Here is a 26,634-nt window from a genome sequence, read left to right on the forward strand (position 1 = left end):
GAAATCTGGGATAGCGTACGAGATCTCTTTTACAGTTACGCGAAAAGATTCCCACATGAGATACCGGATGAGAACTTATCACCTCATTGTAGCCCCGGCATAGAATTTTCCTAAACTCTGTTTCTGACGCGTGCGTTTTTATAAATTAAACCGCAAGAGATTGTTGAATATATTTTCGATCAATGGAGTAATCATTTTGTCTTGCACGTATAAAGTACTAAAAAAAAAATTTTTTTTTCACAAATTTAAATTAGACGTATTCTAATTGTATATTAATTACTAATATAGCATGTTACATTTTAAATACTGAGATGTACTTCTTTGCGATGTGCTGCGGCAGTACGATTACGATTAAATCTGACATGATCAAATGCATCACGAAGCCTCACAATATCATGCAAATCATGCGCTACAGAATCCTACAGGAACAATTCAAGCGAGATACGAAGGAAAGAAGAAAATGAGAGGCGCAGAGATTACTCCCAGCTGTGTGGAGTCAATTTTTCGGAAATTGACGCGGCCCGTCACCGGAGACGCTAATGTGAGATCTGGATATCGAGAGCGATCGAGCCGCCGAGGTAACGAAGAATGGAAGCTCGATCGTATAATCGATCCCGATGAATGGCCGAAATTCGATCAAAGGGGGCGATCGGCCATATTGGACGACGAAGAAGGACAGGGTCCTCGCTCGGGAAAATTTTCAAGAACACACGTGGTTCGTGTCGCCCCCGGCGCCCCACCCCTCCCACTTTTTTCTCGGATCGCTTTTTATATACCTCCTCCTTTTACGGGGCCCTAGGATTTTTTTCTTACCCCTTGGCCGGCCATCTGCCGCTACGGAAGGGGCGGCCAAGATGCAGGATCTATGAGGAGGGGTTAGACCAGAAAAGAGGAAGAAGGATGCGCACACGGTGGAACGGCAGGCGAGAGATGATCCACGATGGAGCAAAGGATGCATTCAGGAGAAAGAAAGACGGATGGAGAACAGAGAGGCGATCGAGGAAGCCCATCATCCGGGGGTAATGGCTTAAGGCCCAGTTTAAGATCTCAGCCAGTAGCTTCTCTATGTCTGTAGGACGAGATTCACATCTATGAGAATCGGTTCGATGACGCCGATGTGCAGCCTGCGACTAGAAGAGATTTACAAGAAGAGTGGCCAAATAGCCAATATTTGAATAACACTTTATAAAAAATATTCTGTATAATACGGCTTAATTGCAATTAGTACAGATAATAAGATTATTTATAATAAGAAGTTAATTGATTTAATAACGCTTAATAAAAAGTTATTTCTATTTCATTTACTTCAGTTACCTCTTTATAAAAAAAAATTGTTCTTGAAGTAAATTTAAAAAATTTTTATTTTAATAAATCGTAGTTCTCTCATTTATATTTAATTGTCCAAATAATTAACCGAGTATTTTTTCTAATATCGCCTTTGCGGTATCGATTTATCTATTTATTAAAAGTAATTTGGATGTAACGTGAAACACCTTTTCTCATAACGGCGCTGTTATCCCGAAACAGACTTTTTTTTAAGAGTCAGTGCTACGCCAACTGCGGTCCGTTCTCACGAACGGAAGGCGCGACCGTGCGTTTTCCCGAAATTTTTCAGCGGCGAGCTTGCCATCAGTTTTTCGTCGATCCACGGTGCGGGCATGTAGACTCGGGCTAACAACCTAGCAGTATTTTAGTTTTTTTACTCCCCTCCCGAAAATCTTTTTTTGCACCTTCCGCCGCTGAGAAGAATCTGTGCCATTCGGGGTACCGTAAGGGTCGTTTCCTTTCTCCCTCCCTCTTTCTCTCTCTAGTACGTTCCCCCCTTGTTCCCGCTGTTTTTTTTTCACCATCCACAAGGTGTTTCCGCCCTGATGCAGTTCCGGCGCCTTGACCCCCCCTTTTCCTCTCTCTGTCTTTATTGGCCTCTAGCAGAAGGGAAAGAAAAAAAATGCCTAGGCACCCTCGATGGTGGCTGCCACCACCCTACGGTGCCCGTTCGCGCCGCGTACACACTATGTATCGTGATAGACGAGGAATGCACCTAGAGCAGCATCGGCACGACGGTGCGTTACCCCCGGGAGGAGCGCAGGATGTTTTTTTCCGGTGCGCCGCGGTGGGCCGTGCGAAAGCCGGCGCGGTGAGAATTTTTTTATGCAAAAATGGACATGGGAAAAAACGGGAGTCCATGGACCAACATCGGTCGAACGTCGACGTCACATGCCAGATGCGTCGATAAGATGCGTCGGGAGAGTAACCGGAAGTATTTTAATTATTATTGGACGTGATTTTTTTCCAATCCATTGAGAGAATCGTATTCGTTATGATAATTAAAGATATAGTTTACAATTGTAAGTTGTGCTAAACTTGCTAAAATGCATGTATAAATTATGAAATTTCGACAGAAATTTTTTTAAACATGCAAAATGGATTGTTTTATCATGACATACCTATTATAAATATCAGTGTTATTCGAAATTTTCCTCTATACATAGTTGCATACAATATGCAAGACGGATCTCAGTAACAAGTCGAAAATAAAACGCAAAATAATATATATTAGATTTCTGACTCGTTATATTGAGACACATTGATAGACAGCAATTGTATGGATCTCATTAATTCCGAACAAAATGGACTAGGTTTACTACCAGAATCTAATGACCCACTTCACCATCTGTGGTGACGGAAATCAGATTACGCTGGAAGTTAAATTAAAATTTTGAGATCAGAGTTCAGCGATCTTGTAGATAATTATAATTCGTCTTGCTAATGATTATAATGCAAAAATTCCACGAATCATACATATAATACTAGCTGGCGATATGAATCACAATTTATGTAATGAAATCTGTATATTGGAGATGAAGATAGATTTATCGACAAGCATCTCAAATAGTACGAAATCGAATCTTACAGTCCATAAAAAAATTAGAGGAAATTTATCGTCCTATATTTAATAATTTATTATTTTTTCATTATATATATTTATATAATATTTCGCATATGTATCTTTATTATTATTTTTTATGTATATTCTGTTTATAGCAACTTATGTTCTGATACTGTTTGATCTAAAACTAAAATAATAAATAGATTCTTTTTCTCGCGTGAACTCTCTGTCTTTTTCTCTCGCTCTCTTCCTTTGGTTCCGTTGTTTCCTGCTGTCCTGATTTAGTACACCGTTAAATCATCGATGGCGACCTGTCCTCGGAAAGGTATCCTATAGAAATGCGAATTCTACGTGACGTTAATCATCCGCGATGATCGGACAGACATCGTCGATGCACATACCAATACATATCGATCCAATTTTTACCAGACGAACTCTCGTAAAAGAAAATAAAAAAAAAACTTAAGAAAATATACGCGCGCACATGCACGATAGAGTTTCTCACACTTTTCGATTTGTCAATATTTCAAACTCGTCATCTTTAAAAAAATATAATTAGGTATATTTTCATGATTAGTAAGCTTTCTCGATGCTGTTGAATAATTAGGCAAAACTTCTTGATGAATCAACTGATTTTAATACATATCATTTTAAAGAAAACGTTACTAATGCATATTGTACGTATATTATTAAAAATATTTACATCACCATTTAAATAATTCATGTTTTATTAAAAAAACAGCGACATTAAAAAATCGCGATTATGTATACGCATATGTACGTATGCTGCACGAAGTATATAAAATGTATTGAGATTAATAATTAGTTCGATGACCCTCGAGGTTCGCGCGGGTTTCGGCGGCGGCGCAGCTCGGCGCAGTTGACGATTGTCAAAAATTTGCTTGGCGGCTAGTCAGGGCATATCCGGTTACGAGGGCTCGTCCAGAAATATCCCGCGGCCGGGAGAAAAACGATAAGGCGGTGCAGGGTATAGCCGATTTCCCGTGCGTGCGTGCCGATGGGGACTTTCCGGGAAAAATCATGGGCCGCGCCGTTCCCGCGCGCGCGCGTGCACGAGGACCGGGGGCCAACCCTTGCGACAAGGAAGGTCCAAAACTTCTCTAAACACCCTTGGCAAGGGGTCCGTTCTCCGGTTATATTTGGTAACTGTCTCTTCTCAAGCACAACACATGCCGCAGTGGCGTAGCCACGAATAGATCGCGAGTCCGCGTGGTCAATTGCTTCTTTCAACAATTGAATCATGCTTCGCATATAATCGAAACGACGATGTACGAGTTGCCTAATCAATAAAATTACTACCGTGATAGTTATCTTCTTGTTCTAAGTTACACAACAATAAAATAAAAAATAAATATCATACAAATTCAACTGAAGAATGTGTTGAGGAAAGACGGTGTTAAATATTTCGTAATAAAACATGAAGTACTTACTTCGATAAAACGCGAAAACGATTTACGCAGTTCTTAAAAGTTATGTTTTACGATTTATTTAGATCTCCAAATCTAAAAATGTTCGAAGGCAGTTCGGGAGACCAAAGTACGGTTTCGGGTGACCCCTTGACCATCTCAGGTCACCGATACGATTACCAACGCCGGCGCGCAGTTACTTTAGGGATCGCTTCGCTTTTATCTCCGAACCTCCTTGTCCCTCTTTCACGCTAGCGTCAAGAGAGACCGAGGAGCGACTCGCGGGGAACGGAGAGGGAACGATAAACTCCCACGAAGAGCTGGACGCGGGCAACGGGAGCGCGGCCGAAACCATTGGACCTCCTCCTCGCCGCCGTCTTGGTCGTCGTCGTCGTCGTCGTGGTCGTCGTCGTCGTCGTCGGTGCGAGGCACATGTGCACGTCGCCGAGTCGCCAGACAGATCTTTTTTGTCCCGAAGTAAAAATAATCTTTAAAACCCCGAACAGGATGCGTTGTTAGGGCAGGGATCATGGGTAGGGGAGCTGAGGGGGGAAGGAGAGGAGGATAACGCGCGGGCATCGTCACCAAGACGGTCCACGCAGCCACGGTTTTTTCACCCTTTGGACGGCTCGTCTTCTTGTAACGGGTGTCCGAAATTAACGTCCTGCGACACGGAGGGTCCCTCGCTCGCCCGGCTCGCGCCCAACTTGTTTCTCCGTTTCGAACGATGCGTTCGGCCGCATCTGTCGGAAATGCGGCTTGGGCGATGATCATTGCGGCCGGGAGAGGTTGAGAATACTGGAGGATGATCTTCCGATAAAAAAAGGGCTCGACAAGAGGTTGTCAAATATAAAAATATTTCCATACTTTTTTCGATCGGCAAATATTTATCGTATAAACGATTAAGATCAAGGAAACTAAAATAATATTTTTTTATTGTACGCTACGGCAAAGAACTGAGCCGAGAAGACGCGACATCTCGCAATCGTGTGCCATTATGCTATCACAGATCACCCGGTGGTCGTCGTATCGGCGACACACTTCGGCGGGCGCGTGACGAGAACATTATCGCGGTCTGTTGGTATTGTTTGACTTAACTAGATGAACGCGCCAATGTACGGGGGCATGTGTCGTCACACGACAAAACCGATTCAGAATGCTCCGGAAAATATAATAACTCAAGTGCGAATAATTCTTTTGTAAAGAATAAAGGAATTAAAAAGAATTGTATATTGTATGGATAGAAAATTTGTTCTATAAAATTAAACTTTTAATCTTTGAAATTAGAGACTAATTTTTATACGTTATTGATTGGCATAGTTAGTTGAAGAAACCTTTTAATTCTTTCCACGATAACTGAATATACTCTAAATTATTTAGATATTATTTAGTAGATAAATTGTCCACTCAATGCCTAGTCAATATATACGTAACTTTTTAATAACGTAATCGTTGCGTTATCAAATTTTGTAGAATACTTCTGGTTATATAACGTTCACGTCCTACTTCTTGTTAAAAATTTAAACGTCATAATAAAAAAATGGGATAAATATAGAAGGAAGTTGAACATTTCAGAATTATTTCCGACTTCGAAGTCGGAGAGACTTGAGGCATTCATAATCTGCCGGAACTGGGCTTTCTGTCAATCCCTTTTCTATTCGCCTATTTCGTTGCAGGCCAAGGAAGGAGCGTCTTGTTGGGGAACCGTGCTGTCTGCGCGGTCTGAAGGAGAATCGCAGAAACATACGCGTGAGCCGAGAGCCATAGAGCGCGGAAAAATTCTATGAACTTGCGGTCGTCCGGAATACAGTGGCCTCACGGTAATGAATGTGGGAATTTCACACGGGTCAACGGATCGCTGCCTTTTCTAGAGATACGTGCAAGGTGCACTTGGAGTGCACACACACACACACACACACACACACACACACACTCTCTCTCTCTCTCTCTCTCCTTCTCCTTCCCACCCTCCTTTTCTCATTTTCTTTCTCTTTCTCTTTCCTTCTGCCGGTGCAAGACGAGTCAAAGTGTATCCTAATGTGTGTGCTAGTAATAAACCGCTTGATAACTTATGCATTCCGAACGAGCGATACTATCTATCTAGCGCTGCCGTAAATAAGATATACAAACTGGATGCGGCGCATATAAATTCGCGAGCGCATCGTATAAATGTGCGCGGTCCTCTCGACGCGATGTTTCGCGAAAGGCACTCGCTAAATTGCGCGTCGGCAACTTTCCTCGCGCGATCTGGATTCGTTAATTCATCCAGTGCGGGCAATCTAACCGAGAGAGACATTCTCTAGCGCTCATACTCACACAGCTCCGTGTTCATTTAATAATAAATTATTGTATATGATCGCGTATATGACACTATATGATCACGCATATCTTATCGTATATCAGTCTCAAAATACACCTGCCGTGACTTTAACTGCGAATGAATTCCCTGGATCGAGTGTCACAAATTGTTTCTGAAAACTATTCGTTGCAAAGTCATCTCAATGAAAACGAGAAAAGGTATAATGGATTCAAATAAGCGCTAATAAGCGACGTTTATGCAAGCGCGTCGTAAAGAACGCGGAATTAATCTTCGAAACACTTCACCGGGTTTAAACTTACACTGGTGATTCGCGTGCCGTGCATTCATTACTCTTTATTGTGAAATCTCTATTTTTTGCGCTACATACGTTCGGCAATCGCAATAGTAGTAACGAGTTCTCTTCTGAACCTCGAGATCAGTCGATTAGGCGCGATCACGATACCACCGCATTGACCATGTTGCTTAATGAACAGAAAAATTTGCACTGCGATTCTTAGTTCGGAGTAATCTCTGACCCCTTTTCGTTTAAAAAAGATTATAATAAATAATTTGGTCAAATCATTTATATAAAACAAAGCGTGAATTTCTTTTACCTGCAATCAGACTTTTTAAGATTGAAGCTATCCCATCTCCCTCTTTCTTTCTGCTCAGGAAAATTCTAACATACTTTTTTGTTATATTTATCAGTAAACAGTTAAGATAGTTTGTGAAATGGAAAAGAGGAGAAGAATTCATGAGGTTAATCGAAAAATAAATTAAATTCTCGAAAACCTTTCTCGCCCTTTTCCAGATTGGCTGGTCGAGATACGCTGGACGGGCCCACGAAACACTGTCCAGGAGGCCCGAAACGCTTAAGGCCAGCACTAGATAATTTTTTGGGGATTGTTAAAAGTCACTTCAGAGACGCCTCCACCGAGAAACAGACCGAGGACAGGCTGCGTCTGAGGCCTGGGAAGCGTTTTCGGCACCCTTCTCTCCCCTCCTGCCCCCTCTTCGCCACTCGACTCGAGGAAAGTAGAAAAGAGATCGCCCTCCTTACCTCGGCGGAAAATTAAAGGGCGCATCCTATCGCGCGGTCCGTCACCACGGACCGGAGATGAGAGAGAGAGAGAGAGAGAGAGAGAGAGAGAGAGAGAGAGACACGACGTATACGTAATACGTAAGATACACGAATGCGCATACGTATGACGTAAGCTGTACACGCTTCCTTTGAAACTTCGAACTTCCTATCGCGACCGCCGTGTCTCTTTGTAGGCGGATGAACGTCTCGTATCCAGGATAATGCGAGGTTCTTCGCCACGTTTGCGTCTCTTTCCATTCTCCTCTCCTTCTCTCGCTCTCTCTTTTCTCTGCTCTCTTCCTACCTCAGTTCCGCATCTTATCCCGCTCGCCTGGTCGCAGGATCGAGATCCTCCAGCGAGTAATCCCGACGTGGAAAGATCCGCGTCGCGGATATCGATCCCACAAGTAGAATGAGGGGTTTTAGTCGCGGAATAATTAATGTGAGAGAGCAGGTACTTCTGTGTGCTCCTCTCCGCTTTCTCTGTGATTCGACGCCGTGTGTTTACGGCGAGTTCGAGAGACGACGAGCGTGCATCGCGCTACGATCGGTTCGTAAATCTGGCTGCGACCCGTGCACTTAGCACCATTTCGCGTCGCTTGATGCTCGGGGCGCCGTTTTTTCTTCATTCTACGGTACACGGTTTCGTAATGAAGCGGTAATAGTGCAAGAATCGAAACAATTTCGAATACTAGAAAATCTAAATTTATTATTATATTATATATTTATATCCGGATCTTTTCATTCAAATTTTTGTTCAAATTTTTTAGTTTCTTTATTTCGTGTCGTGATCAGAGAAAGCACGACCTATTTTGCCAAAAGATTAATTAACATCTTCTATTAACATCAAATGTGTTATATATTATATTTATAATTAAGTTTTTAAATCAATGATATTGAAGTAAATTTTACATAGAACTTCTGTCTTTCGTGCTTTGATAAAATATAATTGGACTTGCAACTTCCAAAAAGTCTTCTGTAGTTAGTAAAAGTAACTTGAAGCAATTTGTCACGCGCGCCGGAATTCTGCTACAGAAACTCATCGTCGGTGTAACGAGTGCGGCAACGATCAGCAACGAAAACTTGGCACCGCTCCAAACAACATTAATACGTTTGGATATTACTGCGGTAACTTAAACGCCTGGTCAGCATTAATCGCATGAAGGCTGCGGTCTTATTACATTTTGAAATAATTTTTTTCGTTTGCATTCGTGAATACATGTACAGAGTGCTCGACAAGAAAATTGTAACAGAAGCACAAATAATGTATTTGTCAAATTTGTAAGCAGTCTTGTATAGATATTTAAATCGCAACTTAATTAAGGATTTATTCAACATCGAAGATAGTTGCAAGAGTATGAGTAAATTGTAAAATTATCACTGTCTTATTAAAAGCAGATTAAATAAATACGAAATTCGACAAAAATATCGGCTTAACATAGTATTTCACATTTGTTTTCCGAGCATCCCGTACAACGTGAATTTTCTCGCGCCGGATGCAGAACCGTTGGCTCCTCGCGACCGTTGGAACGCGCCGGAAAAATCGTATCCGCCGCGTTCGCGACGCGACGCGAAGGAAGGGTTGCGTTTTGGAAAAAGCGCGCCTTTCCCCTACTATCCGTCGCGTTAGAGATACCCGCGCGCGAGAGAAGACGCGATCTCCCTCCTCGCGGTTATCTCCCGCGCGACAAGGACGACGAACACCGGCGCCGGTATCAGTGAGCGAGAGGAGACGGCAAGAGAGAGAGGAGCGGATCTGGATGGCCAACGATAAACGGAGAGAAACGAGCGCGCGGGCGTGTGTATGTGGACCCCGTAGGTGTACTCGCGGCTACACAAACGCTCGCGAGTGGAAGGGAGAGAGAGCGAAAGCGAGGGAGAAGAACTGAGGAGGAGGTGTAGAAAGGGAGCGCGCGCGACGTAGGGAGGGGGAGAGAGAGCGAGAGATGGGGAGAGAAAGAGAGAGGAAGCGTTACCCCCACCACGGGGGGTGAAAACTACCCCGAGAGCGCGTGGGGTGTCCGGCCTCGGCGCCGAGGCGAACCGAACGCGTCCGAAGCGAGCGCAGTGCCCGACACACACCAGGTCTCGTACGGCACACGACTAGAGGCGCGCACAGTCCGGCACAGTCCACTCGGCGATACGACCCATGCTGGACCGTCGTCGCTCTGGTCCACGCCGGCATCAGGCATCCAGCACCCGCGCCGTCGGCACCAGGCCGCCGCACCAGACAGCCGCACCAGCCCGTCGAGGTCGTACGTCAACGAGGACGCGGTGTCGTTGCACGTCGTCGTCGACGTCGCGTCATCGTGATCGCGCGTGGTCCAGGGACCGCGGGTGCGCCACGCCGATTGCCGGCAATTAAAAATAGAAAAAAAAAAGTAACACTGAAACGAAGCTACGGAGAGGAGAGAGAGACGTCGAAGGATTCGAGGATACCGCCGGACGACGACCGTCTGGGGAACTGCGGTTCATCGAACCCGCGTGAAACATCGCGCCGCGACACTCTGCGCGACACTCGCGGCGCGACGCTTTTGGACTTGTTTATATTTTCCTTTTTTTTTTCCTATTCACTTCGCCATTTCGCGAAGGTGACAGCAGTGAGCGAACGGTCAACGAGAGAGGAGCAATTCCGGGATATCGTGAATTCGCCGTGGGAGTCCCACCGTGACTGTGAACTCTGACCGCGGCGACGAACCACCGCGTTCGGTTGCGATCAAAAGTTCCTGCGGTTGTTGTCGCGTGTCGGCGCAACATCGGTGCTCTGCAGGTGCCGCAGGGAAATCGGCTGGCGGCGAGTCGACGCGCAGAACTACTGTCAATCGCGAAAGCGCCAGCATTCCCGCCGGACGGGCGCGTAAACGTTATCCCGCACCTGTGCGCGGCCGATCGTGTTCCGGTCAGTTAGTCACTCGGTCAACCTGATATTGACACTATCGTTCGCGGAGTCGCGGTGTCATATATGTCGCGCGTATTTCTCGCGGTGGTGAACGCAGTGCAGCCGCGAAAGAATGCGGCCAATGAGGACCATGAGGACCGATATTAGTTGACGAAGAAGTGTTCAGGTTGCGGTGCCCAGGTGCGCGAGACGTATCGGATAAGATATCCAGAAGAGAGCGCGAATCGTGATAGAGAGAACCGGACGCGGCGTGTCCCTAGAAATAAGAAGGACGGGAAGACAGTGTTTCGATATCTCGGGAAAAATCGGATGGACCCTCTCGCGGAGGGCGAAAACACGCGGCGGAGGTGAGAGGGAGGAGGGCGGAAGCGTGACGACGGCCGAGATCGGGATCGGGTTCTTTGTCCTGTTGTTCTGTCACCGACGTGCGCTTGTCGCTTCCTCCTTCCTCATCTCGTTCCCGCGGATGTGATCCAGGTGACCGGAAGGTAACAACTGGCCCTTGGTCCCAGCAACAACAACTGCAACGGCAACTGCAACTCCTTTTCCGTCCTGGACGACCGGAGCTGAAGCTCGTTCTTCAAGAGACAAGTGTTTCGTGACGAGAGTCGAAGATCGCGAACGCCACCATGAGGATCAAAATGCCCGCGGTCAGGATCGCGCAAGGTGAGTGACGACAACAACACAAAAAAAAACACATTATATTGTCCGTCGATCTGCCCGTCGACCGTCGACCGATACGAGCTCTTTCTTTCGTGTTTACATGCCGATGTAATTTTTGGGCAAAAACGCTAAAGCCGATGACAATACAATCCGAAATCATTGGCCACTTCGCGGATCACTATGGATTTAACTGACACGGAAACGAAACACTTATGGCGGCTGATGCCGCGATGGTGCGAAAACACGCGATTAGACACACGCTAAATGCGTGATATTTATCACGTTTGTGAAGACGATGCGCTTGAAATCGTGTACCGCGTTTATGAGCGTGTTTATTGTGCCACGCGGTTGGATGAAACGACGAGACAACGAAATTATAAAAATCATAAAGCCACCATACTTTAGAATGTCTCGAACTTTTACATCTTAGTCTAATGGTGTGTCAACCAATGGTGTGATTAGATTAGATTTGACCGTGCACGTTTTCTCTATTTGTCCGATTGGACGTCGGAACCGAGATAACTAAGTGTTTTCGATAATTAGAACATAATTGTATTTTCGATAAATGTCTACAAGAAGATAACTAGATCGATTTCATCACTTCATATATAACTTTATGAATAATTTAAAAATATGTTTGTTTCTCCATAGAATCGAAACTAGAAAGAAATTGGAATTCAAAGGAAAAAAATGGAAGAAGGTATAGCTATATCTATCGGAAAAAAAAAACAATAGGCTCTGGACGAAAAACTTGAGTGTATTTTCAAATTTCAATTACTCGCCCTAGTATCCAAAACATAAATATTTGTAACACAATCGTTGTTTCAAAAAGATTCCTTTCAACAAACATATACTTTTCATAAGTTGGTATTTTTCATTCTATTAGATTTTACACTTATTGTGTATGTCAAATTTTTATGTTACTATATTAGAAAAAACAGTAAAATAAAGTTTTTTGGTTTAAATCGTAAGAAATTTCATATTTTTCGTGTATTGAGATGTTCTGCATTCTTTTCGGAGAATTTTAATATTAATTTTTTGTATCAATGTGTGTAGACAATATCGTTAATCAGAAGCATAATTACTTGCGGATCCAATCGATTATGTCGACGTAACTCGATTTTAAGTTTTCTCCGAGAGCAGATCAAAAGCAATCTCTCTCCTGGTTGTTAACCGCCGCCGACAAATCCGTGCCATTTGTAACGAGAAACTCTCGGCGCTCATCGGCGGCCCGCAAATCCTTCCACGGTGATCCGTGATCGGATCGTCGTAAATCGTTTTAAAATCGAGTCACGCAAGTCCGGCACGCTCTACTTCGATCCTAATCATTTTATGATCCGTCTCGGTTCATTGGCGTTGTAACGTCATCGGTGCGCTCTGGTAAAAATAAAGCGAAACTTCAAAATCAGATCCCCCTCGCGATTAATTTCTTGGCAAGCGATGCTTTCTGGGGGAAAAGAATTGAATGCGGTAGTCATAATACAAGTCTTCCGCATCGGGTCGGTGTCCCGGTCGCGATCCGGTAATTAACTCCGTTTCCTTGGAAAAGGCATCCGCGTCTCGATGAAGAGGGCAACCTGTCGATGAGGTAAACGCGCGGCCGTTCCTCGTGGCGTGGTGCAACAAAAAAAAGTGAGAAGGATCGGCGGTCGCGTGGCCGAAGACGGAGAGAAGGTAAAAAAGCTACGAAAAGCGCGAGAAAGTTAAGTGCGAGAGAGACAGAAGGAGGGAAGGGAAGGGAACGAGAGAGAGAGAGAGAGAGAAAAAGAGAGAAGTATGGGGTACAAGGAGAAAGAGAAAGTGTGTGTGTGAGTGAATGAACTAGGGGGAGAAGAAGAGGTCGAACGAGAGCGAAAGAGGGAAAAGAGGGATGGAAGGCCAACGTCTTCGGGTAACTCGTCGGCTGAATTTTTAATTAGTCCGCGACAGTCCCCACCAGGCGAGGAGAGTGGAGGCGGCGAAGGTGGTGGAGAAGGAGTCGGAGAAAAGCAGGAGGTAGAGGTGCAGGAGGAGGAGAAGGAGGAAGAGGAGGAGGAGGAGAAGGTGACGGCGCGGGGTGGGCTAGAAAGGGCGGCATTGTCATGCGCGCGTTTTTCACAGACTTTTCCACCCCCGCGACTGCTACCCCTCGTCGGCAACACCCGCCCCCGCGACGTCCGCGAGGCACCCCCTCGCCTCTACGGAACGGCGGCGACGCCGGCGACGGCGGCGGCGGCGGCGGCGGCTCCGTTTTCTTAATTACAACTGCGATATTCTTTAGTTCGCGCGATGACGCCGCCGCGAAAAGATACCGGAATATTTCTCCGGCACCGATTATCCCCTCATATCGTCCCGATTACTCCTTACTGGTTGACCTTCGTCACAGGGTAGCGTAGCGATCGATAGATCAATGGGCCACGTCGATTCCGTGAGTGACGACGAGCAACGTAACGCCATGGTTTCTAAGACGGAGAGGACCGATAACAGCGCGCGACGATCGATCGTCGCGATTAGGAGAAGAAAGATGACAGCATCGCGATGGACAAGATCGCGAATTCGCGAGTTTGCGTATCTGCCACCTTGAGGCGAAATTAATGAGGGACAGTGACAGTGTCGATCCCCTTGAACCCAATTAATGGCCATATTTATGACGTATGTCGGGCAAAATCGAGATCAATTTCTCTTTAATTTGAATCGACCTCTAGAATACGATGCCGAGAAAGGACTGCTGTTCTTCCCGCGATAACTAAGAAAGTCCTGTTTACTTCTCGGCCAACTACTTGACGGCTGACGACGAAGTGACGGCCTCGTGAACGTAGATACGATGATGATGATGGATGTGCTTCACCTCGTTCTGCCGCAGCTTACTTGATACCCGGTGAATCGATGATGACGCGAATGGTATCGTCCATCGTTCGCGTTAAGGTGAGTTCCCGTTGGCGTTAAATGAGACCTCGTTTCCTTTTTTACAATCAAATCGCGGACAGATCTGTCGACTAGCAGTAAAAGTTATCGGAATGCATGAAAATTCGATCACGGTAATTAAAGAAAATGTGGCAGACTTTGCGGCCATTGGGCGTACCATATATCGCGTTCACGTCTCAAGCTTAATCGTCTCAAGAATCCGTCGCTTCTAGTTTAAATCCGTGTTTGCGAACGCAGAATTATCCTCTTCCTCGAAACGATGTATCCCGTGTTCCCTCCTACGTACATACGTAGACAGGCGGCGGCAAATAGATCGCGCATTTACTTACATTCGTCGAACGGCAAGTATCATATCCTATCATACGATCACCTTCCCATAACGACGCGCCAGGCAAAAGGGACGTGTGTGTACGAGTTATCTGGTCAGCCGACACTCGCGGAGTTAACGGTGACCGTCGCGAGAAATGTTGAACGTTTCAAAGCGAAAATCTAGCGGAAATTACTGGGAAGATAAACACGATGAAACTAATAAGATATCTGAAAATAAAAATCATTAATATATGGTGAAAAATTAATTTGACTGTGATTTAAATATAGAATCGTTGATACGTAGATTCCCTCGATCCCTCGATCCCTCGATATGCTAATTTGTTAGAGTTTAGCTGTGAGCGTGATTTTAAATGCGATATGAAAAATATACTCGCTTACGTATCGCTGATACTAGAAACTTTCATTAATGCTCCGTATGCTACGTGTTCTACGTGGAGATAATGTACGAGCTCGTCATTATATATATGCATATTCGCTTCTTAAACAGCGGCAATGAGAAATCAGCCCGATGTATTCTTCCGAATGCGAAATTATATATCACTGCCAACGTCGAGGTGACGTTAAGGTCGTCATTTTACCGTACGTCTTTCGTAAATTCTGAATAACAAGATTTCACTGCAATCTAATGCTATAAATCATCCACCACTTGCGTTTTGTCTTCGACCACGATAACCACATAATGTCATAGTCAATAGAGTTGCCGTAGGTATTGCAACAACGCAATAAGCCTTCAAGTGTTAGAAGCCGAATGATCAATTAACTGACCAGCCCGCATAGTCACTCGTCATCGAAAAGTTCTTCAACTGGCCACGCGCTTTGTCCATTCGCGTTTGCGGTTTGTCATGAACGATGATCATCGCGCAATCAGACCGGTACTTATGCCGGCGTTTATTTTTCTATTTTATAATTCCAACGCAAATTCTATTCTTCTATATATATTGCTTACTTTAAGTCAGGTAAAAATTATATTTTATTTTTTTGCAATTATTATACAAATGATAATTATTCAGAAAATGGATAACTATGCCTAGAATATTTTGTCTATGAAGTATTTTGCAGAAATAGTTCGAAAACGCACGAAAGTTAATTATGTTAATTTAAAGCGAAGCTCTTCTGTTGATAGGCAGACGCGGCAAAGGTTAATAAGCGCGCAATTACACTCGCTGACCCGCGAGAAGGGTTTCTTGCTCGCCCCGTATCTAGTCTCGAGGTACTCCCGAGGATGTTATTTAGCAAACAGAGCGCTAAAGCTTTGCCCCCCGCCGGCACGTGCGCGGCATATGCGCCTTTTGCGTACGGCGCGGCGTACGTGTTGAATATTGTCTTTGATGCGCGGCCCGTCGGAAGCCCTTCGTCTCCTCCTCGCGTCTCCTTTCTCTCACGTCACCCTCCCGTCCTCTTACGGCTCCGTCCTCTCCTCTTACTCCTCTAGCGCGTCTTCAGCAAGTCCCTCGACCAAAAAACCGCTTTGATTTGATTTTCTAGATTAACCTTTAGGGCGCCGGGCGCGTGGCGAACCCTTTCCTTTCGTCTCCCTCTCACGAGCCCTCTTCTTCATCCTTTCCCCTCCTTCGCCTTTGCATCAGGATCCAGCACGCGACCAGGTAAGGCGAAGGCACTTTCGATTTTTTATGCACGATGACGCCGATTGAAGGAACAGCTTGCGAGCTTGCTTTGCGGAGAAGACGCATGTAGTAGATAGATGTGATATTCGTAACGATAAAAGGTGCCAATTTTGAGTTAGTTATACTTAGTCAAGCAAAACGTCTTGGTAGCATTAGCGATATTCGCATGTGAGAATTTTAGCATCAATCGAATCGAAGTTTCTAAGCGAAAATTATATTATTTAATACTGAGAGAGAAACTTATTATATTTGATAAATAAATAATTCAATGGCATATCATGTATATCAGTTTAATAAGAGAAATTAAATAGAGGTATTATATATTATTGATTTATCGCAGTATAACTAATATGAGAATGTCACTTGGAATTAATGATATGATATTCTCATTAATACATTTTAATTAATAATGCATTCGAGAAATCAATCGGTTCGGGGCTCGACATCGAGATGGCACCACTTATCATCACTGTCTGATGTCGCATTGACGTTCGCTACTGAATGTTATCACTTGCTCCGATAAGCCTTTTCTCACTTAAGCAAAACAAGAAAAACAATTTTTCCACATATAATTGTTATGAGAAAAAAGCTTTCGCAAATTTAAATTACAATATAGATTATAAGATGGAGTACGAGATAGTGAATAAAATAGTGAATAAGAAAGAAACGGCTTTCCTTAAACACAAAAATATGGAACTACCCGCGTAAGAATAGCGAGATGAACAAAATTAAATAAGAATAAACGCTGATGATGAAATATTTTAAATATTTTCTCATTTCACGAATTTTAGTTACGTCGGACTATTAAAATTAGCAGATATGATGGTACGCGAAAATTAATAAAGCTCCTTGTTCGATCTTTTGCAAAGCAAGCTCGCCTAGCTTGCGCCACATTAATTATCGCGATTAGATACGCCAAAAAGAAACTGGCGGTGAGGTGAAACAGTGCAGGACGGAAAACTACGTTTCCGATACGGAGCATCGAACCAGTTACCAGGGGAAAATGGGGCAGACTACATGGGACAGGCATTAATTACTCATCGGACTCTCCTTCAATCCTCCTGGTCCTACTGCTAGGACAGACGACGTCGATACAGTTTCTCCACGTCTTCGCCGAACTCGGTAACAACGGGGCTGTATATCGTCCATCCAATCTGCTGGTGGGCAATTTCGGCTGAAATACGATGTCGTCTGGTTCGTTCGCGAGACTCTTCGTCCGGGCTTATTGGCCTTCGTCGTACTTCCACCCTTAAAAAGGGGGTTAAGATCGCGAAACCGCGCGCGAACAGTCATCTTTTCATGACGAATGCGAATATAAATGATAAACAGAGAATACGATCGATATTTTGGAAACTAGTAAATCTGTGATGTGCAATGAATCGACTAAGCTACGTTATTCGAGAAATCGCTTTTCTTACATTGATTTTATATTCATATACTTTGTGCGAGGTAAAAAGAAATAGATGGAGCTTGAAAACTCGCCTGGTAGTTAAGAAATGTTGACGATGTGCAAAGTGTTCAAAAAAATCTTTAACGCTGATTTGAACTTTTATTGAGATATTCATTGAGAAACGGAAAGTATCTCATTAAAGAGATTAAATACTTAGGGGATTAAGAGAAAAGGGAGAAATGGTTTGCAAATGATCTGTGTATGCATCGCAGATAAATCCCCGTTCATCGTCTTAATGTCGTCCACAAGCGAAAATATTTTGTACCCTCAAATAGCGATTCTATGGGGGACAGAATAGACTTTGAAGAGGATCGTGTCGTTTTTCGACTTTTATTCAAAATAATGGATTTACAAGCGCGTCGACGGTGGCCGGCCGGTCTTGACGCGGAGAAAGACGGTCGCCCCGAAGAAAAGCACCGGGGAGCATCGAGTTGCACGCGTAAAAAAAAGAAGAAGGGCACGGAGGTGTCCGTCCTCGGTAAGTCGAGACTGTCCGCGCGACGAGAAGGCGCTGCGAGGAAAATTTATGTTGTTTGCGGTGTCGGTTTCCTGGTCCATTGTCCACCATTGTCCGAGACCCTCCTCCCGAGGTGCGAACACCTTTCGAAACGATAATCTGCTCGTATTATTATACGCTTTGTCGGCCGTTCACTTGTCGGTAAGCAGGAAGAGGGGATGGATCGACTCTCCACCGGCTACCTGACCAAGGGTCACTACGAAGCGCCTCCTTCCACTTAGGAAGTACAAGGTGGTCGGTCCCCTTTCCGGCGATCATCGACGACACCTCGTAGGTCACCTGACAAGGGTCACTACGGCGTGTCTCCCTCCCAAGCCGAGAAATTGAAGCAATCTGATCTGACCGGTTCACAAGTAAATTCGTCACTGAGTCCAATCTAATTAAGATTTTTTATCTATTCCCCATCGTCATTGTCACCGCATGAACGTATATAGGTAATAGCTATCTCGCAGTAGTTTAATTGTTTGTCTTTCGGAAAAGCGTGTCATACATTACTCATTGCGAGAAGTACTTTGAGAACTCATAAGTATAATATTTTTTTATAGCGATTTATTATTTGCTATGCTTTATTTTAGTTAACAGATAAAGAAAATTAACTATAAAAAATAAAATTCAAATTCAAAATTATAACAAGAAATTTGGGAAAGATTTACGTTTCTCACAGGCCCAACTACGATTTGCCTGTTTTTATAATAAGCATAATCATTAAGCAGAAAGGTAATTTATATTGTGTGTCAAAGCACGTGCACGCTCTCTTAGGCTACTGATCCGGGGATTTCCTTTCTCGTGTGGCCACCCGTTATAATCTAATCCTCCACGACCGGCGCGCGTATGTAAACCACGTGGTGCATATACACGGCGTCTCGCGGCATTCTATAAATACGACATGTTGGAGACCAAGTTCAGGGGAATAGGGAGGATCGTGGTGCTTTTATAGATATTCCCTTGGACTCGTCGTGTCGGGTTCGAGGTTGGATCTAGTTATGCGCTCTCTCTCTTTCTCTATACTCTCTCGCCTTCGGCCCCACGGCGAGCGTTGGCCCCGCAGAAACTTCGGCCAGAGAGCTACTTTCCCGCTTCTTAATGGGAACACTCGCGGAGCTGTTCCGGAGTGCCGGAAGCGCGTAATTAAAAGGGAGGAAAAAGGATCTCCCGCATAATGACGCGTCCTTGAACATTACTTTTCACGCGAGGCGTACGCGTTCGATACCTGGCGGGTTCGTTGCCTCCTAGGCGCGTCGGTTGGACCTTGAGGAAGTCGTATTTACCGAGGAAGTGTCTGAAGCACAGCCGAGTTTCTCCGAAATTGTCCCCACGCTCTTAATGTTTCCGCGCAGTAAGATCGCTATAAGGAAACAACAATGCGATGGGGTTGCTCGACGTTACTACTAATTCTTAATCTCACGTGCAGTCCGTAGCCGATAAACATTAAGCATCTTTTCGACATTACGTTCTCTTATTTATGTTACAATGCGCTAGAATTAGTGCAAATTATAATATTACTAATAAATATTATCTATTAATAAATTCGTATTATGGTCTTTCCTTGAAAATCCTTGCTACTCAGCTAATCAGCATTAATATAACACAACATCGAATATAAGTTTCGGATTATCCCACTTTTCGTAATAAAATAAAGTTTCGGGATTATATACTTAAATAGAATTAAGATCAAGCTCATTAAATATTTCGTTCCCCAAAGTCTTGACTATGCATTATCTTATTAACAAGTTTAAAACAAGACGCGGCCATTAACATTTTTTGTTAATATTCTGTATTCTTATTGTAAGCACATAGACGCATTTATCCGCGTTAAATTTAAAGAAATCACATTCGAGTATCAGGATTTCTTTGATCTATAGCGTAAGGAATATGTCATCGAATACCGGAAGGGGAAATGACGCTGTCGAACGTGATTTTCGGGTCGTCGAGCCAGATCGGATATTTGCTTTGACGAGGCGATAATGGGCGACATAAAGGAGCGACGTAATGGTCAAAAAGACGAGACCGAGGCAAAGCGGCGAAACAAAAGGTGGCGCGAGAAATCACGTCCGGCCATTGCTCGACGGCTCGAAGGCGGAATAAAACGTGGAAAAAGCGTCAGCTTTGAAACGCGAAGGCTTTCGATTGGTCGCGAGACGCAGAATTGCACGGCGGGGTTCTCGATTTTTAGTAAGCACGATCGAGACAAGGAGAGAGGAAAACGCGTAAAGGACTGGCCGAGGAGAGTCCATTGTTACGGGACCGGACCAATTGCGGGACGGGTCAGCAGGAGGCCCCGGACGTGGGACTATTATAAAAAAAGAAACAAAATTGGGGTCACGGTTTCTTACGCATTTAATGTCCGACGCACGAAAATTGCAATGGTTGCGAATGGTTACTGTTCGTCAGTAGCGCAAGATGCGAATAATATCCGTTAGCGCCAATCAGTTATCGGCAAAATTATTGTGATAATCATTGAGAAAATTATTGAGATGTATTGTGCACTGTATAATCATCGTAACATGATAAATTTTATTTTTACACGAATAAAATTTGCTACAAATCTTAACTTATTGTCAATAATAAGTATTTTGATATAATTTTAAAAGAGTATCTTTTTTAATTAATTTCAATAATCAGATAATACATAAGAAGTTCCAGAATTGCGAATTCTTGTAGAAAAACAGACAAAATAACACGAAAGAGATGCAGCCCAGATATTTAACACATGTAATCTTTCTGAAGAAGTAATATCGCTTCACAGCGTTAAAATAAATAATATATATTAATTTTGATCTAGTAATCGCGGGTACGGAAAGTTACAAACAAAATTCGTTCGTCATTCGCGAAGTGTCGTGCCGCGAATAAATTTGCACTTCGCGTATCGAGGCGGTCGTTGTATGGCGTTCGCAACTATAGCATCTCCGCGCGACGACGCGTCGGAGACGCACAATTCGAAAATTACGGTGAGTTTCGCGAGCCACGCGCGCATTAATTCTCGCCCGAGAAAACTCGCGCGATCGTTAATTATTTCGCGTGACACGCTTCGGCACTTCGCGCGTTGTCAAAAGTTCGCATTCGGATGTTTTGCGGTAGCGCAGTGCGGAGTTTCGTTGCGGGGGGGGAACGTTTTGAATAATGTAACAACGAAACCCCAGCCTCCGCCGTTCCCTACGCCCGCCGCCCCCTCCCTGCTTCCCTCTTTCGTCTCTTTACCGCGGAACTTTCTAATTAACCAGCAAGAGCAAGAGAGAAAGCAGATGAGAGAGGATGTGGGAGAGGAAAAGGGAGAAACCACAGTGCCGGACAATACAAAGCCACGGCGCGCGGCTTTGCGCGCTTTGCGTTCCGTCGCGTTTCCCATTGGCGATCCTCGTTGCCGCTCTCGTTGCCCGCCGTTTGTTTTTCCGTCATTGTCGGGCACGGTGGGACAACATGGAAGCGAACCATCGGTGCGTGGTTTCATCATCATTGGACGAAAAACGTGTCCGCGGTCCTAGTTGAATGGGGTGTCACGCGGTGTCACGTCAGCACCGGCCTATCGGATTTTAACGATTATTCCCGACGCAAATTCTACTTGACATTATAATTTATCAGATTAATTTAAAATAATCCCAGACCTCCTGTGTATGATTAAAAAATAAAAATGCGTAATAATATCATATAATATCCTTAATGATTTCTTCTTAATCAATCATCATCGCCCGTTTGTATAAGCGCTGAAATGAAACCGTGCGGAATTTTGAAACCGAAATCGCGGAATTTTTTCGTTCCGTATCGCCGGTCGTCTTCCCACGTCTGCTATAAAGCCGCGGCACAGTTGTGAAAACGATTGCGGCGGCGATTGGAGACGCGACGGCGACGAAGTTCCCAGGAGTCCACGGAGATGCGAGAAACGTCGAAGCTGAGTCTCACGAAAGGTGAAACGCATCGCGCGCCGCATTAAAGGCCACGCATGGCCATGCGCGCCTGAGAAATACCCTGGAAAACACGGCGGGGGCACGACGGGACGAGGGCAGACGCGCATACGAAATCCGCGATGTCCAAGCTGCCGCATGTCAAGAAGCGACGCAGCTGTATGTTCGCGGATACACATAACTGTACGCCTATATGATTTATTTTGATCGAGAAATCGGGGAAAGGGGTTTTTCTTGAAAGGAGCGCGAAATGAAAGGGACGGGAGGGACAGGTCAACTCTCTCTCTAGGACCTGTTTGCCCGTTCTCTCAATGGACAATGTCCTGCTAGCGGGCTCACAAAGGGCGACCCGCGGGTCTCGAGATCCTCCCACGATACGCATGTGGAGCGATGGATCGCGAGAGCGAGCGAGATGACGAGCGTCTACGCGGGAGAGAGACGGCCTGTACCCCATTCAGAATCCGTGAGAACCAGATTTCATATTTCTCATAACCGTCTGGCCGCCGAGCGCGGAACAGTGGAACGTAGTTTTCTAGCGGCTCCGACGATCTCCCCGAGGCCTTTCTGATATCCAATGTGGTCACTGATTTCACCCGTTTGTTCGGGACACATTCTCGTAGCTCGGCGCTCGACTTGAGATCGAGCTGATATTTTGGTACGGCTTGGCGATACGTTCCACTTTCCGAGGACGACACTGTTGAGTTCGTGCGGTGTATGGAACATAAAAGAGGTTTACCCAATGGGGTGAATCATGGCAGGAAGAATTTCGAATGGCAATATGTGGCGAGGTTATTATCAAACCCCTTCTATATATTTTGCTTTATTAAGTATTAAATTGATCTTATGCTAGTTTTAAATAATTCATATTTTATGATACGTGAGAGGTGTAAAAGGAAATTAGTCTGAATGTGCAATTTTAAATCCAAGAGAGTATTTAACAGTCATAACAGATTTGTACGTACTCTATTGTTTTTAAGAGAACGAGATCAACATATTTGTTATGTACCCTAAATTAGACATCCCTAAATTAGATATTCACGTAATGCAATTGCAGCATTTATCTCGATATCGTTCGGAATCCAAGAACATAATTTGCAGTCATGCAGTTTTAATATCACCATTCTTAAGAACGGGATTAGTAAGGATAAAATAGCAAATACTAACTTAGTGCTTCTTAGTCCTTCTTTCTTAATATTCTGCAATATTTACAAGACATAATTATAGACTCTATTCGGACTGTTATTCTGGGTACAAAAAGATTATTTTCATTTGCTTCATCTCAATATTACCATTCTTAAAATGAAGTTTAAATGAAATCAACATTCTATAAAAAATTTATGAGACATAATTCGAAATCTCGGAAAATTACCTGTGTGGTCATCCAGTTTAACGCACCCTCACTCTTCAGAACGAGGTCAATGACGGTTTAAAAAAACGTTCAGCCTCTATTTCGCTTGAAAAGAGAAAACCCGTTAGAGGTACCGTTTGTGATATCGAAGATACGGGGGGAGGCCCTTAGAGATCGAAAAAGGTAGCTAAAGAAATTTGAGGAAACCTACGGCGAAATAAAAAAATCGATCCAATTGTGAGAGCGAGGTCGATGGACCTTCAGATCTTACCATTGGTCTTTCTCGAATCTAGCTCGCTCACAAACGGATTCTAGTCGGTCTTGTTTTTTCACGACGTGCACACACACGCGACAGGGTGGAAAGGCCCTGTACGAGAGAAAAAACGACCTACGCACTAAGCGCCATTTTGGATCCTTTGTACGGAGCCGAACGAAACGCACGGTAGTGGAACATGTCGGGGTTAACTCGAAAAACTCTTCAACCCCGCGAGAAAAACCCGACGACGAAGGGTGTTCTCGGAGAGAAAGAAAGAGGGAAAGGGCGGAGAGAAAATGGAAGAGAAGGAAAGAGAAAAAGAGGACGACAGAATATAAAGTGGGGGTTCGTATAAAAATTGCCCCCTCCATCGGTGCGCATGCCGGTAGGTCCTTTCTATTCTTCTGATATCCTGTTGGGGCCCTTGGCCGGCCTTGTACGCGTCCCGATGCTCCAGTCAGCATCCGAGCATGGGCGAAATGAGACCTCGTGCACGGCAATGAGAATCGATTCGCGTCCCCCGAAAATCAAACGAAAGCGTCGCTCGCGAGGACGAAGGGCCCCGCTAGGACGGCGATTTCGCGTCGCGTTCAATCGAATTCGCGATCGCGCTATCGATCCTCACGATCGACTCTGACAGTGAATTTGGCCCAGACAAGTAATATTCGGATACGTAACGCAATAACTGACGCAGGACGACGGGTAATGGCGCACAAAGGTAATTATGGCCGATACGAGCAAAGTCGGCAGTTTCTAAGCAAGCGATGTTATCTCTTATCAGGCGCGATTTGCGCAAGACATAAATACAGCGGCGATAACCAGATAACCTGCGATGAAGAGTCGCAAAGAGTTACGTGAATGTGATTTTGCTACCGAGGTACTGGAGGTACATAATTTGGGACGGTATTTTTATAGAGAGTGGTTTCCACATGAATGTTATCACGACTGATTGAGCATGATGAAGAATGAAGAGATGTTTAAGATTTCAATTTCACGCTTGGATTTAGCGCGGATCTTCAATTTGCCCTACCGTTATAAAACATTGTTACACTTTATGCTTTTTACGAATTGATTCGAAGGATTTCAAAGATTATAAGTGCAAAAAAACGAATGCACCACTGTATTATATCGAATTACAGAAAATTGTGATAGAAGGAATCATTTTTAGATAACAGCGAAAGTATGACGTGCCAGGCACCGATAAATGACGCGACGACGTTCTATTATGGATAAAATGATATTTGCGATCGCGTCACGGATCTGTCCATCTCGCGCGCGTCGATACGAACGTGTGCCGGGAATCTATCCGTTTTCCGATCAGTCTCTGTATTTCGCCGGAAGATCGGTTGCCACGTACGTCGCGGCGGCGACGGCGCGCGGTGGCGTCCGATGCCTTCCTCGGTCGGCGAAGGAAATTGCCGCGACCCAATACTAATGGATAATGGAATTATTGGTTACGGTCGGAACTCGCCCTGGGGATGATCGTAATTCAATTGCTCGGATGTGTCCTCTGGACGTTTTGACAGGACGGATGTCCTAACAAGGATACCGCCTCGGGATATCTTCGCCCGTCTCTCTGTGTGCAGGCGATGTGCACAGCGTGGAGCTAAACGAAAATGTCGTGGAAAAACGGCGAATTGTGTAACGAATGTCGTTTCCCATCGACGGTCAAACATATTGCAAAGAATTATCATTAACGCTTTAATTATCCGTATCGCGAAATTGGAGACAATTAAATGTTGGGCTATACGATTCGACATTACGACATATTATGGCCTACACTGAATGTGGTCTTCACAATTATAGCAAGAAATTTTAATTTTTAGGAACAAATTTAAATTCAACTTTTAACTCTAAATTAAAGAGATAATTTTTTTACTGCATTTAACGAATTAATATGTAATAATATTACATACGGCATAGATATGTAAATTATAAGATCACGATTTAAATCCATCTAGAAAAAAATTATATCAACCTACTGGTTGCTATGATTAGCGATACTTCGCAAATCATAAAATTTGAATTAGATTGATTTTGAAGAATCAGATTTATTCGCGTTGGACATTACACAATTGATAGCGTCGTACGCGAACTATCGCTGAGAATCGATTCTCCGATTGGTCTGGCGTATCTCTTACTAAGGACATAAGAAGGAAAATTAATGTGGAAAACTAATAACCTCGGAACATTTCCCGCAGAGATTCCGGTACGCGTCCTTCCCACTCGTAGATGGAAATTACAAGGACGCCCGCAATAGAGGGGCCACCGGGCTTGGTGATCGCAACATTACGGATGTATAGGCCAATTTGTAAGCAATCCAACTTAGATTCGCCGGGCAATATTATATTTTTACGTTATCTTCTTTCCCGGCAATTCACATCCTCCCTCTATTCTCGTATATACGTGATTCGTCCAGATGCAACCGCATTCATTTTTATGCGGCAAGTAATTGTCGTCATCAAAATCGGAAATGTGCTTCGCGTCGTAAATGTACGCAAGCTGATATTTCCGCATACTGATAATGATAACTGATAATAAAATTTGCTTCCTATTTTTTGACGTGAAATATTTTATTCTATTAATGAGCATTTTGTTGTGTAGTAAGATAACTATTTAAAAATATATATTTTTCAAAGTATTTGTTGAATATTTCTAAATTAATGCACTATAAATTATCTAGAATTCTTAATATTAATATCAAGTTCTGTTCCATAATTGTTTCCTGTGTATATCTAAGCATAAATTTTAACGCGAAGAAGTTATAATATTTTATAAGTTCCCCATACGATTTTTCCCGAATTTTATGTTTGTATCTTTAATAATATGTGCACTTATATCGCAGTTTTTAATATTATCGGTATGTTATCGTTCTAGAACAATTTCTAAAGAGAGAAAGAGAGAGAGAGAAGAGAAAAAGAGTGGCAACATTTACAGATTCCAAAGAAATGCAATATAACTAAAACACCCTGTGGGCCACACATCGCGTAAAAAAGAACACTAAACGGGGCCAGAAGACGCACGCGGATAAATAGGCGGGTGATTT

The 26,634-nt window shown here is 44.0% G+C and overlaps 1 protein-coding gene across 1 annotated transcript in view; it reads left to right on the plus strand.

Annotated features, from left to right (window-relative positions):
- The first annotated feature begins 9,303 nt into the window (after positions 1–9,303).
- Cph (BCL11 transcription factor chronophage) overlaps positions 9,304–26,634 on the plus strand; it is a 35,498-nt gene continuing 18,167 nt past the window's right edge. The window contains exon 1 of the mRNA XM_071720815.1: positions 9,304–11,262. Within this exon, the coding sequence (XP_071576916.1) occupies positions 11,226–11,262 (37 nt within the window). The 5' untranslated portion in view covers positions 9,304–11,225. The remainder of the gene's footprint in view (positions 11,263–26,634) is intronic.

Source organism: Temnothorax nylanderi, unplaced genomic scaffold (assembly GCF_030848795.1).
Source record: "Temnothorax nylanderi isolate EJ_2023f unplaced genomic scaffold, tnyl_v1.0 TNYL_tig0007_pilon, whole genome shotgun sequence".
In the NCBI taxonomy this organism is placed as follows: Eukaryota; Metazoa; Arthropoda; class Insecta; order Hymenoptera; family Formicidae; genus Temnothorax; species Temnothorax nylanderi.